Raw genomic sequence first — 17,516 nt, forward strand, 5'->3', positions numbered from 1 at the left:
TATTTTTGAATGACCAGTCCGAAAATTAGTTATACCGTGCTATTTTGTCGCAACAAAGAAGTCAAATCATATAAAGGCGAGTAACCCTTACATCAATAGCAAACGGCTTACTTGTAGATTAGGCGGCCCAAAGATTGCGCCATAGCAATTTAAACGTGCTTAATTGCTATATGTGACCAGCATATATAGCAGTAGTGTGACACTGATCACTACACGTCAATATACATTTTTTCTACCAAAGATATCCATTAGTAATTAAAAATAAGAGTAGCATCAATTAGAACTCATACCAGGAAATCCAAGTAAGTTATACCATTTGTTTTGCACTTTATTTTTGTTTGTCTTAGATAGCTTGCAGTTTATTTTGGAGGACATGCCCCTTGATAGGAAGGTTTGGAGGTCAAGCATTAGAGTTGTAGGTTAGAGGATAGTAGAGCTTTGCGTATTTCATACTGGAGGTGAGGCGGGGTTGGATTAGGGTTGATCTTAGATAGCTTGCAGTTTATGTTGAATCCACACTATCCTTGTTGTTTATCCTAGCCCCGGGCCTTAGTTATTGGTTACTGTTATTGCATGTCATTTATCTTTTGGTTGTTATGCTTCTGTTACTATTATGATTTCTACTGGAGTTACTAATGAATTGTCTCCTTCTTTTTTTTTTTTCTGAGCCGAGGGTCTATGGGAAACAACCTTTCTGCCCTATCAGGGTAGGGGTAAGGTCTGCGTACACATTACCCTCCCCAGACCTCACTTTGTGGGATTTTACTGGATAGCTATTGTTGTTGTTGTTGTTTATTTTTGTTTGTCTTGTTTCTTTTTTCAGTTTCTAATGCTTATCTTCACTACCTAAATATAATTGATAGTTAATTTTAGGACTTGTTTGTCTATAGATTTTTTTTTCTTTTTTTTGCGGAAATCTTTTTCAGAAACATGTATTTCTATGAAAATTTGTAAGTATTTGGAGATTTTTTGAAAATGAGTTTTTCATAAATCAAAATTTCAAGTTTTATGAAAAAAGCTTTTTTCCCTACTCGCAAAACTGTAATATTTTTTCAAGTGAAATGCATGCCCAAATATAATTTTAAATATTATTTTTCAATTTAAATCCAAATACTACTTTTTTTTTCCCGAAAAGCGTAGAGTAATTTTTTTGTCCAAATGCTTACTTAAAGTACAACTGATCCAAAAAGAGGTTGCGAATTGGGGAGGCGGGGGGGGGGGTGACGGTTAACTTAGAAATAGTCTAAGGGCAGCCTGGTGCACAAAGCATCCCGTGTTTATGCAGGATACGAGGAAGAATTGCATTGTGATATAGACAACCTAATCTTACACAAGTATTAGTGACTGCTTCCACGACTCAAACCCGTGACCTATAGGTCACACAGAAATAATTTTAATATTTGCTCAAAGGCTTCCCTTCAACAGAAATAGTATAACTTCAAATAAATATGTTGAATATTTAACTTGCATAGAGCAAAATGGATACAGAGGATTTATATCGACTAGCTGCTAATATGAAATTTAGGTGTAATTGTCAATTGATTAGTTTAAATTGAGCTCTTGTTTTAGTGTCATTGATTTTAGTGGTCTTTCTTCCCATGTTGCTAGGATCCTTCAAAAATACCGACAGATAAGATTCAGTTTTCTTTTTTCATTAAACTTTATGTCAAGTCAAACTAAGATAAATAAAGCGAAATAGAGGGACTGCGTAGCATTGTGTTCCATTACTCTTCTTTACCTTAGTTTAATTTCTTCCTATTCCCATTACCAATATTGTTCTTATTATTTTTTTTTTCCTTTTTTTCAGTGTTAATTTTACAAATAGCAGTAGCAACATTAGTTGTAATTCTTGGATGGGCATATTTGGCATTAATTAAACCTCCCCCTCCAAAAATTTGTGGCTCATTAAATGGTCCTCCTGTGACTTCACCAAGGATTCAACTAAGAGATGGGAGATATTTGGCCTACAAAGAGAGAGGTATTGCCAAAGAGAATGCTAAGTACAAAATCATTATTGTTCATGGCTTTGATAGCTCCAAAGATGAGAACTTACCTATCTCCCAAGTATGTAAACACTTTCCCTTTTAATCAGCTCCAAAAAGAATGTCGCATTTATATATTTAAAAGTAAATATAACTCTAAACTGCTTATTTAATACTCAATGAAACGGAACTTTGGAGCAACGATAAAGTTGTCTCCGTGTGACCTATAAGTCACGTGTTCGAACAGTAAAAGTCGTCACTAACGCTTACATTGGGGTAGGCTGTCTATATCATACCCCCTAGGGATGCAGCCCTTCCCTGGACCTTGTGTAAATGTAGAGGATGCTTCGTGCACCGGGTTGCCTTTTATTTCATTTACTTAGTGACACAATTTTATAGCTACGTAAATGTCATAACATATTTGAGTACACAAGTTCCAAAAATATATCTTTTTTTGTAAAAATTTCGTGTACAGTCAAAGACCGTCGCATGAAATGAGATGGAAGGAACTCTAGAAAAATTATTTTTGCATTACACCTTTCAAACCTTCCAACTTTTTCACATCCATCCATAAGACCGCCCACATTCTATTGTTCATTTGGTCTTTTTACATTTTAATCTCATTGAGTCATTATCACAAATAAAAAGAGCAGAACACAAGTTATAACTTACAAGTACCATATGTTTTTTTTAGTTCTCAATCATTTTGGCGTTTCATCAAGAATTTTGAAGTAGCAAAAGCTTATCAAATTATCTTTGTTGAATCAGGTTTGATTGTTTTTTATTTTATTATTTGCATCTATTTTTTAATTTTTTTTTGATATATTTCTTTGTAAGTATATATTGTCTTTTTAGTTATTTATTAGAGTTTTAATATGTCAACTAGAAAATATGAATCCGGGTATTCAAAACGTCAAAAAAGGAAAAGGATTGAAACTCTTATAGAATCCCAAAAAGGAGCACTTGATAAATTTGTAGCGAATAGTAAAAATTTTAAATCAGAAAATGCGGAAGATTTTATGATAGATGAACAAATCACTAATACAATTGAGATAGACAATAATAAAATTCAAGAAGAAGAGGAAGGAGGAGAAGTTGGCGAGAAACCTAACATATATCCTCAAGAAAAACAAGAAGTTCGAAATAAGTTGGATAATTATACTCCTAGAAACATATATGATCCTAGTCAATGGACTAGTATACAGTAGAAGTTAGCGAGGATCCAAAAACTAAAAGTGAAACTAGTTGTTTAGCAACTTATGAGCTTGAACATTTTGAGTTTTTACTGGGTATGACTATTTGGTATGATATACTATTTGCAGTCAATTCAGTTAGCAAACATTTACAATCAAAAGATATGCATATTGATGTTGCCATAGATCAAATTAGGGGTTTAATTTCGTTTTTCAAAAAATATAGAGAAGAAGGATTTGAAACTGCGATGATTTCTGCTAAGGAAATTGCATATGAGTTGAATATAGAACCTGAATTTCGTAATAAACGTGTAATATATAGGAAGAAACAATTTGATGAGAATGTTGATAATGAAATTACAAAGTCTCTTGAAAAATATTTTAGAGTTGATTACTTCTTATACATAGTAGACCAGACTATTTTTTCACTTCAAACTAGATTTGAACAATTTGAAGCGTATGAAAGTATTTTTGGTTTCCTATTTAGTGGCAAAAAATTGAGATCTCTAGATGATGAGAACTTGAAGAAAAATTGTCTTAACCTTGAATGTTCTTTGAAACATAAAAGTCATTCTGATATTGATGGTTTAGATTTATTTTCTGAATTAAAAGTTTTAAGGGAAATAATTCATGTAGAAGATGATACTCTAATCGATATACTTAATCATATAAAAAGACTTGTTCTTTTCCAAATGCTTATATTGCTTATAGAATAATGTTAACAATTCCAGTAACAGTTGCCTCAACGGAAAGAAATTTTCAAAATTAAAATTAATAAAATCTTACTTAAGATCAACAATGTCTCAAGAGAGATTAAATGGATTAGCTATATTATCAATTGAAAAAGAATTATTAGAAGAAATTGATTATAAACAAATTATTAATAATTTCGCATCTCAAAAAGCTAGAAAAATAAATTTCAAATAAAATTATGAATTTTCTTCTACAACAAAAATCTTAGGGCCCCTCATTTAAGTTTGGCTTTAGGCCATAAATACCGTTGAGCCGCCCCTATATACAAATAGCAGATATAATTCACTATTTACATCTTCTCACTAGTATACATAGGTCACATGATTTTTTCATATAATATATTAATTATACGTATATTATCAATTAACCAGTAATTTTTATTTGCAGTTGAATAAGCGGCTATTGTTGTACTCTTAAATTTTGGATTATAACAGCTGTACGTCTATCATATTTACATAGGACAACTGCATCAAAGTTCTTGAAAAACTAACTATATAACCTGGGGCGGATCTACCATGTAAAACATGGTTTACGTGAACCCGTGATCCTCGGGTTAAAGTATAAATATGATGTACATAATTTGGAAAAAATAAATATATATACTTGATGAAACCCAAGGTCAAATAAGACTAAGTGGTGCATTAGTTCTGGTCCCCTACCAACCTCTTGGGTTAATTCTTTTTAAAAAAAAGGTAATAGTGAACCCATCTTTCGGAAATCGTTGATCCGCCTCTGAATTGTAACTATCCTTTTCGGTGAGAATATATTATATGTACTATCTGTACAATCAGGCTACGATTTAACAAAGTGACTCTTGGTTGTTTATAATTTATATAACTAAAAAACCTTATTTTTGCCGTATTTATACTATATATAATTTTCTAATTAAGAGGATTCAATTAAACCCCGTGCCTGAACCTATAACTCCAACCCAAAGTTATATAAATCTACTGGTTCTGATTTTAAGTTCTCAGGAACTCAGGGGTTCACGTGAACTCAGTAACTTTTGTGTTGATTCTATATTTGTGTTAAAAATTTACTAAATGTATAATAATATTTATCTCGGAATCAAGTCCGTTGATCCGATTATTACTATATATTAAATTGAGATCGTTACAAAAAACCATAAATTTTAAATCCTGGATCTGTCGCTGCAGGACCTGATTGAGGAGCTCCAAATATATCTTGTGTCATATGATCGTGCTGGTTATGGAGAGAGTGTTCCACATTCAAAACGTTCAGTGAGGAGTGAAGCATTGGATATTGAGGAGCTAGCCAATAAGTTACAATTAGGACCAAAGTTCTATGTGGTTAGTTTGTCAATGGGAGCCTACGCTGTTTGGGGTTGCCTAAATTACATTCCACACAGGTATACCTTGAAAATCATTGTCTAATTTGATGTATGATAACTGAATTTTATCGTGTATAGATGCACTAAACTCTCGCTACGTGAGGGTTCCAGAAAACGGCCGGATCACAAGCGTATATTGTACGCAGCATTGCCCTGTATTTTTGTAAGAGTCTGTTTTCAGGGCTCGAATCCGTGACCGCCTGGTCGCATGATAACAACTTTACCAGATACGTAAAGGCTCCTTTTCTTATATAATAGTAAAATCACAAAATTATTATGTTTGAATAGTTTAAAAAATACAAATAACCGACCAGGTCTAATTTCTAACGCCTGGTTATGACACGTCACTCACTACATCTCGCACTTTTTACACTCAATAAATTTTATAGTATAAAAGTTGTTTAGTTATCCCATATTTCATTTAAATACATTTTTTTAATTTTCTTTTGTTAAAAATATGGATAGTGAAAATTTTTACATGGTTGAACTACTACTACTTTTTCTTCTTCTTCTTCCTCTTTTAAAATGTTTGACGTGGAATTTATAAAGGCAAACAGTGGCGAAGTTAGGACTTTCCTGAAAGGTGTTCCAAATTTAAAAAAATTTATGTTAAAAATAATTTTAGACCTATATACAGAATATAAATTTTTATATACACAATATAATTTTTTGATGAAGGATTTTCGATCGACCACCCTTCAATGTATATGGCTACGCCACCGGTGACAAAGCGGTGACATGACAAGTCACATGCCATTACTGATGTCGGATGTTTGACCTTCCGATCATTTATATTTTCTAGGTTATTTACACATAGTTTAGGTACTTTAATATGATAAAATATTATTTTATGACTTTTCCTGTTGTAGTAGGCAAAATTTAGTGGTTTGGACATAAGAATTCTGAAATTTTGGGAAAAAGTGAAAAAAATTTCAAATAAAAATTTTATTTAAAAATAAGAATTGTATTTGGACGTGAATATAATTTGGAGTTGTTTTTGAATTTTTGTGAGTGTTTTGAACTGAAAATTTTGAAAAAGAGCTTTTTAGAGTTTTCAAATTTTCAAAAAATTCCGAAATTCAACTTCAAGTGAAATTTGAAAACTTCATACCCAAACACCGATTCCGAAAAAAGTGAAAATTTTCCGAAAAAGGTGAAAAAATTCTTATGGTCAAACAGGCGCTTAGTGGGCGTTTGGGCATAAGAATTGTAAAATTCCAAAAAAAAGTGAATTTTTTTTTCTGTGAAAATGGTATTTGAAAATTAGAGCTGTGTTTGGACATGAATATAATTTTGGGTTGTTCTTGAATTTTTACGAGTGATTTAAAGTAAAAATTTTGAAAAATAACTTTTTAGAGTTTCTAAAATTTTCGAAAAATTCCGAAATTCAACTTCAAGTGAATTTTGAAAATTTCACGCCCAAACACTGATTTCGAAAAAAAAGTAATTTTTTTTCGAAAAAAGTGAAAAAATTCTTATGCTCAAAATTTCATGCCCAAACACCGATTCCGAAAAAAAGTAAAATCTTTTCGAAAAAAGTGAAAAAATTCTTATGGTCAAAATTTCATGCCCAAACATCGATTCCGAAAAAAAGTAAAAAATTTCGAAAAAAAAGTGAAAAAATTCTTATGATCAAACAGGCGCTTAGTGATCATACGTAAAATTAACCCGAAGTTCTATATTATTATGTGATTGATTGATGCATCAATCATCTGTGTAGGTTGGCTGGAGTTGCTCTTGTTGGTCCGGCTGTGAACTATTGGTGGAGTTGTTATCCTTCTAAACTATCAAAAGAAGCTTTGAAAATGATAATTCCACAAGACAAGAGGACATTTCAAATTGCACATTATGTCCCATGGCTAATTAATTGGTGGATTAATCAAAAATGGTTCCATACTTTAAGTTATATGGAAGGAAATATGTCGATTTTCTGCGATGCAGATTTGGAAATCGTGAAACAGTTAAAAGAAGCCCCGAATCCTAGTCAGGTAAATTATTTTCTCATTTTTACCCGGTTAATTCATGCCTCATTTTTTGGCGTTTTAGGGTTCATAAAACAGGAATTCAGGAGAATTTTCAGATTTTCGTGTGCTATGGTCCATGCTATCTGCATGAATTCGGGTGATCTGTCCCGAATTTCCTATAATTTTGCGAGCCCATAAAAACGACCTAATGAATTAATCATTGTTTTGCTATGACCATTCTTTTTTTGTTTGGCGTTTTAAGGCCATAAAGTAGGAATTCAAGACGATTCCCACGGCAAAATATATAGTTTGCTCTTTGAACTTGAGGTCAAATTCCTTTTGATACATCTGTATATAACAGTCCAGTCCATTAGTAATATTGCCCGCCTTGGACCTAGGCTCGCACGATTTTAAAAATGTGTCACTATAGTAAGACTTATTTTGACCAAATAATTTGATAGCTTATTTTGAGTTCAGTCGTTAGCTGAAGTCAATAAACTAGTCATGGTGCGACGCGTTTAAACTTGAGCCAGTTAGACAATAATAGCTTGTTTGACCAAACTTCAAAAATCAGCTTATTTTGAAAAGTGTTTTTTCTCAAATGCGCTTTTTATAAAAGTGCTCTTGGTGAGAAGCAGTTTGTGTTTGACAAATTAATTTGAAAAGCACTTTTGAGCAACAATTAGTATTTGACCAAGCTTTTAAAACTTGTTTCTAAGAGTATTTTTCTCAAAAGTGATTTCCAAATTTTTTTTCTGTTTCTGCTTCCACTCAAAACACCTTTTTTTCCCTAAAAGTTTGGCCAAATATTCTAACTTTGATAAATAAATAAAAAGTGCTTTTAGCTTTGGAGATTCTTGGCCACACACTCAAACTTTGAAAAAAAAGACATTTTCTTTTTTTTTGAAAAAAACTATTTTTAGCTTTGGAAAAGCTTGGCCAAACAGGCTATAAGTTTCGCTAGGTGAAGTCAATAAACTAGTTAGGGTGCGACGCGTTTAAACTTGAGCCTGTTAGGCGATAAGTCTCGACATGCTCTTTTACGTGTGAACTTGATTCTTTTGTTTTTTCATTCAGGAAAAGGTACGACAACAGGGCGAGTTTGAATCGTTGTATCGAGACCTAATAGTAGGTTATGGAAAATGGGAATTTGATCCAACAGAAATTTCTAATCCATTTCAAGAAAATGAGGGTAAAGTCCATATATGGCAAGGCTATGATGACAGAATTATTCCAAGAAAACTCAATCAATATTTAGCAGAAAAGCTTCATTGGATTCAATATCATGAGGTTCCTAATGCTGGACATTTCTTAATTTACAATGCCACTATATGTGAAACCATCCTGAGGAAACTTGTGAATGGATGAAGAGGGAATAATATGAAGAGGCGGATCCAAGATTTATAGTTTATGAGTTCTTACAGTAATCTCAAATTAATATACAGTAATAATTGAGTTTACTGTCTGATGTGTATAGATATTTAATGAATTTTTTAATATATATATAAGGGATAAGCATGCTTTGGATCTGCCCCTACTAAATTTGGCAGCTTATTTTTGTATAGGTAGATTATTTTCTACAAGCAAGTTGAGATGAACAACTTTAAAAATAAGTGTAATATTCATTAGCTTTTGTGATAATTCCAAGTAAAAAATAAAAAGCTGTGACATTTTCCTATTCAACTGATTTCGTTCATGTTTCTTTTAATTTCCACATAAATGCATTAGAATTATCACATCTAGAAATTAACAAAGTCATGGTAGAGAGTAGGGGTGTACATAGACCGGATTGGTTCGGTTTTTAGTAAAACCAAACCAAATCAACTATATCGGTTTGGATTGGTTCGATTTTGTCGAGTTTTTCGGGTTTTCGGGTTTTTTTGTTACATGAATATTATTTCAATCTTACTTTGTTAAAATTATAGATAAAGCTTTGATAAGTGAATATATGTTTAGTAAATATGGAAAAAATTGACAAACATATGATCTATTAAAATATTCTAATGGGAGAATTTTTTTAGTAACACATGATAGTTATTTTCTTAGTCGTCTAACAATAATTTTTCGTTAATTTATGCTTTCAAGGTTAATACATGAGAGGATCCCAAATATTTCTACATTTTCTAAAGAAAATATACTATAAAGTCTTAAAAATATAAATAAAATTTATATATTTATATGTCGGTTTGATTCGGGTTATTTTACTCAATACCAAATTAAGTCAAACCAAACTTAGTCGGATTTTTAATCGATTTGGTTTGATTTTTCGGTTTGGTGCGGTTTTCCAGTTCGGTTTGAACACCCCTAGTAGAGAGCGCTTACACTTTAATGGATCTTTATACCATACAATTTGCGAATCCAAAGTCGTCATGACATTTGGCTTAGGATAAGCATAAAAAAATGTGTAAGACATGGCCTATTTTAGATTGTTTTGGCCTATTTTTGATTGTTCTCTGTAAGATGTGACCTAAATTTATCCACAACCAATCTTGGAACGAAAACAAAGAATGAAACTAGAGCTAAAGAATTTTAGTTTGGGACCAAAAAATAAAATATTTTTTTAATTCTTTTATCTTTACTTGAGGACCGAGAACTTTGTGCAATAATTATGGGCCTGCCCACATTTTGACAAAAACTTATCTTGAGTATTCTTTATAATGGAGAGTTTAGTATATCACACGGGGTTAGTGCGGGGAACACTTTGAGTGAACCTTTTTTTCGCGAGTGATTTTACGAGGTTATTTTCTTATAATACATTTTAGGGTAATTAAAGTTTTATCTCTAATTATGTACTTTCTTTTATGTACAATTATTATAGTGAAATTGCTTTTTTTCGCGTATGGTAAATCAAATTGACTACAACAACAATAACCCAGTATGGTCCCACAAGTAAGGTCTGGGAAAGATAGGTTGTACGTAACCTTACCCCTACCCTGGAAGGGCAGAAAGACTGTTTCCGATAGACCCTCGGCCAAAGAAGGTGAGAAAATCACTGGTAGCACGTAACAACAATACAATAATTAGAAAACTAAACCGGAGATAGCAACAAATAATATGAAACGGGTACTAATAACAAGTAGTAGCAAGATAACATATTTAGATAACTAATTCCAAGGCAGCATACGAGAATATGAACGAAGTAATACTAGCAAACTACAGAATTACCAATGACAAGTAACAGTGAAACGAGACATGCGAATATAGCAAACTAAGGAATATAGTAAATCAAATTGACTGAATTACATTAATTTTTGTAATATCAAAAGAGGATTTGTTTGAGGCTCTATGCACTGCCATAGATATATTATAAATTCTATATAATAGGAATCTGGCTAATCATGTCACACTTGGAGACACTAGTAGATAGTACATAATTTGTTTTTCCACAACCAGAATTATTTAGAAAACAGAACAGAAACAAGTGATAAAATATTTATTTTGAATAAACTAGTATCTAGTAACATGAGAAATGAAAGAATCCATTTCCATCTTAGAAATACCACCATCCATCATAGATTCTCTAACTTTTTTACCAAATTCCATAGCTCTTTTCCTCATTTCATTTCCCTCTGATGAAACCATCAATTTTCTTACAACATTTTCAATTGTTGTTGAACTAACCAAATCTTCACAATGTTCCCAATCTTTCACAACTATGCCAATTTTCAACACATTTGTCACTAACACTGCATTTCTTGGCTGATCAAAACTCATTGGCCATGTAGCAATAGGCACTCCCATCGTAATACTTTCCATACAAGAATTCCATCCACAATGACTCAGAAAACCGCCAGTCGATGAATGTCCCAAGATTTCAAACTGAGGTGCCCAATCTTTTACAATTATACCTCTTCCTTCTATTCTTTCTTCATATCCATTTGGGATATTAACTTCTTCATCTTCTCCTAACAAAACATCTCTCACTACCCAAATGAACTTTTGGTTACTTTTTTCTAATCCAATTGCTAGCTCTTTAATTTGTTCACTAGATAATGAACTTGTTGTCCCAAATGAAACTAATATTACTGAATTTGGTTCTTGTTTGTCAAGCCATCTCAAACATTTGTGACAATTTTTTGAGTCTTTTTGTATTTTGATTGGATTAAATGGACCAATTGCCCATTGGTTACCTCTTCTTAACAACCTATGTAATTTTTCTAGACTTTCAAGAAATGGTCCCTCAATTACTTTGCATGTATCAAATAAATTTCCAGAGCAAATATTGTTATGCCTATCTTGCATGAAAATAAAATCCAATAACTCTTGTGTGAAACTACTCTCAAGTAAAGGAAGTTGTTGTGGAATTTTAAGAAATTTGGTAGCAATAAATTTCCCTAGAAATTTAGGGAGATGAAAAAATTTCTCTATTCCTTCCCATAATATGGAGCTTGTAGTAAAAGCAGAAACAGCACGAAAACAATAGGCCTCAACATTTGGTATAGAAACTATATCTTGAACCACCCAAGCCATTAAGCTATCATAAATAATTACCAATCTCCTAGTTTTGCTAGAGAGTTCATTTAGATATGAACTTATTGGCTTTCTTAAGGTTAAGGATAAATCAAGTGTTGATGCTATGAATTTTGACATATTAGAACAATTAGGAGATTGAACATGAGTTGAAGGTAATGGAAATTCTTTGAAATGGATGTTATGAGTGGTATCGGTGACAGGATCCCAACCATGGACTCGGAGCTTGGCCTGTTGAATAGAAGTGCTAAAACTGACATAATGGACTGGTAAATGGTACGATGATACGAGACGAGAGAGATGGAGGAGTTGATTGAGATGTCCTTGAGCTGGAAAAGGTACCATGACCATTACAACATCTTGATGTTTGGTGCTATTTTGGCTATGGTTTGCAAGAGAAGCAATATTGCTAGCCATTGCAAGATTTTTATAACAATCTATTGTTGTTTCAGTATGGTTTTTCAATAGGATGTATGCTAGCTCTTATATATATGATAATCAGTGAACAATGTGCAAAAATAGGAACTGAATTGTAACACATTAATTGCATGAGCAGACATGTACAAACAAAACCTTTTTTGATAGTCGTGGAAACAACCTCTTGCGGAAATGTAGGGTAACGCTGCGTACAATAGACCATTGTGGTTCGACTCTTCTCCGAATCTCGCGCATAGCGGGAGCTTAATGCACCGAACTGTCATTTTTTTGCTACGAGGAAGGTGTGGAAGTTTTTCATCATATTGCTGACAACAAGGTTGAAACATGTATCAACATGGCTATGCAAGTGCAATTATATTGGATGAGCTCCCTCCTCAGACTTTTCTACCCCAACTTACTCTGGTACTTGTATAGCACATTAGTACTCCTACGAAATTTATGTGGCATGATTTGATTGGCTATGACGTTTAAGCAACAACGGAAAACTTCTGAAACTTTTGGTCTTAAACTTTTCAGAATATTTGTATGACTGTAAGACTTTTGAAACTTATGTTATATGTTATTAAAAATGACATAACATTTGTGTGACTATAAATGTTTGACATTAGGCGAAAAATGAGAAGTTTAATTTAGATTATTTGCAATTAGAAAACTATCATTCTTTTTTAAACGGATTATAAAAAAAAATATTGCCACATAAACTGAAATGCAAGAAATATTATGATGAAGCTTATATCCATGAACCTGTTACATCGACCTTGAATTCATTAAATTGGCTCTCCCATTTTTCCTAGTTCTAATCTAAGTTGCTCGGACACGAGTGCGGATTTAGTGATCGGATCCTTCGAGATATAAATTTTAAGATTCATGGATTCTGATCCTAGTACAGATACGGGTTTGGGGATCCAGCTAAAAGTAATTCAAAAAAATAAAATATAAACAAGAAATTTTGTGGAATACTACGTATAGCTTGTAAAATGTGAATTTCTTTTTTATTCTCAAGATGTAGATAAGTAAATGGTTGATTTGCTAGATAAGGTATGTTATTTTCTTCAAATTTATCCTAATTTTGGTTATGATTTCGGGAATCAAATTGTATCTCGTTCCAAATTTTTTCGTCCGCCGTGGTCAAAGTACCCAAAATTATTTAACCAAATCTGATACATATCCTATACTCATACCCATACTAGTGTCGTGTCAACACATATACGATACCTAAATTACCCTGTCGGAGCAACTTAGGTTCTAATCGGACTAACTCAACCTATGGAAATGCTATAGAAGAGTTATATTAGCTAGTACATAGTAATAAGAGCTATAATTGCATTGTAAGTACCTTTTGTCAAAAACAACATATAAAACCTGACATATTATCTTGGTGTGGCAAAAGCCAAAAAAGTAAAGTAACTACAAAGGGAAATTACATTTGAGTATCAAAAACTCATTGCTACTGACTAAAAACTTAGTCAACCTCTTCCATCTTGCTGCCCTCAGCATTAAATTATTAAAGGAAATATGACATTGTAAAAACTCTCTCGAAATAATAGCAAAAAAATATACATTTTTTATATATATATTTTGTATGTTATATATAAAATTATATAATTTTTATATATTTTTTCGGCTACCAAATAAATATAATTTCTGGCACGAGTTAAAAGTGAAAAAAGCCCATTAATTAATTCTCTAGTGGTGGTATGTAAAATCAGCATCTCATAAATGTTGAGCCTAGCGGTGACAAAATGGATAAAAGAAACTGTTATCCACCTATATTATCCACTAAAAAATAGATTGTATAATGAACCTTTTAAAAACGGGTTAAATATGGATAAGAATCACATTATTCACTTAGAAAATTGATAACAAATGGATAATTAATGGGCTTAACTTTTACATTTGTAAATACTCAAATTGGGAGTTCCTTAAGTTTGGGAGACTAGAAATTATCCCAAAATGATCATATTCAAAAAGTCATAGATAATATGGTTACCCATATTATCAGCCGGTTAACCCATTTTCTATCCATATTAAATATGGGTGGGGTTGAATAATTTATCCGTTTTATATTACTCGTTTTCAATCCATCCATATTTGACCCGACTCGCCTGTTTACCACCCCTAGTTGAGCCCATGTTTCATTTATCTTGACTCGTGTCGAGAGTGATAAATGTGTGACAGATTTGGGATTTAAACTCGATAGATTCAGCTTAACTTTTAAGATTTTTACCTGTGAATTAATTAATCAATTGCACTTTTGAAATAGTGGGCTCAAAATTTATAGTATGAGTCTGCCCATGCAACTAAAGATTGTATAGAAATTATGTTTTCAGAGTTGTCGTACTAATGGGAAGCCTTTCTTATAACAATCTTAGGAAGTTTTCAATGTCTTCATATCGACGGATGTTGTAGTACAAAATTAAAGTTAAAATAGCACGGTATAGCCAGTTTTCGAATTGGTCATTCAAAAATAGTCACCGTTTAAGAAGTCAATGAAAAATAGTCATTATTTTGCTGCAACAGAGACCGGTCCCGCATAATATACGGGAGTTCGGTGCATCTGTGTACGAACTCCAGCATATTATGCTGGACCGATATACTTTGCTGACTCCTGTATAATATACGGGAGACTGGAGCACCGGTGCTCCAAACTCCAGTATATTATACTGGACATTTATACTTGTTGGAACTCCAGTATATTATACTGGAGTTATAGTGTACTTATGCTGGAACTCCAACATATTATGCGGGAGTTCCAGCATAGTTATCCTAGAACTCCCGTATAATATGCTGGAGTTCAAGCATGCTTATGTTGAAACTCCAGTATAATATACGGGCGCATTTTCCGGGTTTTGAACAGTGTTTTCGCTCAGATTTATCTTTACATGAAAAATGGCTAGATTTCGATTACTTTTAAAACTGGGCTATTTTTAAATGACCAGTTGTAAATCTGACTATTTTTAAATTTCTCCCAAAATTAAACGGTGTACAGAATACCTATCAAAATAAAATAAAAAATGAATCAAGTTGCAGAAGGCACTTCTTTCCCTTTTTAATCAAAAATAACTTTCAAAGTACAACCTCTTGTTGTAAGTAGCATAGAAATCTCATATATCTCAATGTACTTCAACTAGTTTACTTGGAAGACACAACAAAAAATTGTGGTTCAACTAGAGATCACAAATCGTAGTAAAAGCTTTCCAGAAAAAATATTAGAAGACACTACAACATTATCAACAACAACAACAATAACAACAACCACTCAGTAAAATCTCACAAATGGGGACTGGGGAGGTTAGACTGTACCCAGACCTTACCCCTACCCCGAAAGAGTAAGAGGCTGTTTCTGGAAGACCTTGGCTCAAGAAGAAGAAAAGAAAGACAATATATCAGTACTATCGACAGAAAACAATAAAAATAATGACAGCAAACTAAGAACCACCGAATAGATACAAAGCACTACCAATAATCAGTAGATAAGGTCCGGCACAAAGAAAAACAATAGAATTAGAAGATACTACAGAGTATTAAACTAAGAAGGTGCCACAAATAATAAAGCAGTGAGAGTGTCCACCAAATATGAAGTGCTTGTTGTTTGCAGTCCAGAAAACAAGAAGTGAAGCATCTAATGCATCAACTGCTCATAGCAAGGTTTTATAAAAAACAGGAAAATCTTTCAAATAGAAAAGTTTTAGAATGCAAGATTCTACAATGAATAAACAGAAAAACCAATAGTACTAACACTGGCCAAAACACGAAAAGTATTGAAATGTATATTTATCAATGTAACACAAATATAATGTTATCATATTGTGTTTTACCGTATTGTATTGTATTGTTTGATAAATACAATGTTTGCATAGATTGTATCGTTTGTTGTCGTTTCATAATGCACGCATCAGCAACATAAAAAATAAACTTGTAATATTATAAAGAAAAATTATGATACGAGATAGAATTATTATATAAAAAGGTAGGATAAAGGATAAAATTAAATTATGTAATAATAATGGGCGAGATGAGAGAAAAAAACAAGGTAACGATGCAACCACACCAAATCGGTCGTTACATAAAGTGGCACATTTCGTTGTTACATAACGACGGATTTAACGATACGATACAATAATATTTAAGTAACAATCAAAACATGCATCGTATTTAAAGTAACAATACGATACATTACAAACATCGTATTTAAAATAGTTAATTTTGCATCTGCAATACTGATATTTCTTAGAGCTAAAAGTTCATTTTAAATTCGCCATCCATGTCAAAGCCAAAATATGCTACATTATATGTTTCGGAACAAGGAGAAACTGGTTCTATATTTTGTATTGCTCCCACTACTAAAAAACATCTGTTTACCGACGCAACAGTACCGACAGATTTTTTTCTGTCGGTATTCCGAAGGACTTTCCGACGGAGTCTCTCGGTACTTTTGAACTCTTAATTTCTATTTTTTTTAAAAAGAACCGACGGAAGTTCCATCGGTAAATAATGATATTTTGACCGGTCAAGATTTAAATGGTTGTACCGACGGATTCCCTCGGTAATTTAGCGATGGACTCCCTCGGAACATTTTGTATTTATATTTTTGAATTATTTTTTTTAGGTACCGACGGTGTCTCTCGGTACTTTTAAAAACAATAAATGAAAAAGAAAATAAAGCTATCGACGTAGTCAATCCTACTGCATTTAAATAATAATTTGAATTTTGTTCTTACAATACCGATGGACTTCCGTCGGTAATTTAAATATATAATATTATAGATAATTGTTTTGTATTTTTTATTACACAATACTGAAGGAGGATGTCGGTAAGTCCCTCGATAAGTATTTACTTAATAATCTTAGTGGTTGATAGCCTATTTATTGAAATTTACACTAAGTGGAGGTAATACACTACTTAAAAATATATTAGTGGTAATTAGCTTAGTAATTTATAATCACACAAAGTAAAAGTGAATTTGTAGTATCCTTAACTACATAGATTAACCTATACATTAATAATTACACACTAAGAAGAAGTGTATTCGTTTTCGTAAGAAATATTAGTGATGGTTTATCTTATAAATTGATAATTACCGTAAGTAGAAGTGTATTAATGCATGGTGTCCTTAAGTAACGTTAACAATTAGTGAACTAGTGGTATCCTTATATAAGTAACGTTAGTGATTGATTAGCCGATACATTGATAATTATACGCTAAATAGAAGTGTATTAATGATATTTGTGAGAAATATTTGTGATTGTTTATCTTTAGTTTGATAATTAAAGTAAGTGGAGGTTTATTAGTGGTATCGTTAAGTAATATTAGTGGTATTCTGAAGTAACACTAGTGATTCATTAGCCTATACATTAATAATTA

At 32.3% G+C, this 17,516-nt stretch overlaps 2 protein-coding genes across 2 annotated transcripts; one reads left to right on the forward strand and one right to left on the reverse strand.

The window, feature by feature from the left end:
- Nucleotides 1-211: 211 nt before the first annotated feature.
- Nucleotides 212-8,926, forward strand: LOC104226692 (uncharacterized). The gene is made up of 5 exons (XM_009778721.2): nt 212-302; nt 1,808-2,064; nt 5,086-5,297; nt 7,000-7,267; nt 8,321-8,926. Coding segments are annotated over exons 1-5 (1,029 nt in total). The 5' UTR covers nt 212-301; the 3' UTR covers nt 8,612-8,926.
- Nucleotides 8,927-10,579: 1,653 nt separating this feature from the next.
- LOC104226690 (zeatin O-xylosyltransferase-like) lies at nt 10,580-12,143 on the reverse strand. Its single transcript, XM_009778720.1, has one exon. The coding sequence runs from the start codon at nt 12,128-12,130 to the stop codon at nt 10,691-10,693; it is 1,440 nt and encodes a 479-aa protein (XP_009777022.1). The 5' UTR covers nt 12,131-12,143; the 3' UTR covers nt 10,580-10,690.
- Nucleotides 12,144-17,516: the final 5,373 nt, after the last annotated feature.

The sequence above is a fragment of the Nicotiana sylvestris genome, chromosome 9, assembly GCF_000393655.2.
Source record: "Nicotiana sylvestris chromosome 9, ASM39365v2, whole genome shotgun sequence".
NCBI lineage: Eukaryota > Viridiplantae > Streptophyta > Magnoliopsida > Solanales > Solanaceae > Nicotiana > Nicotiana sylvestris.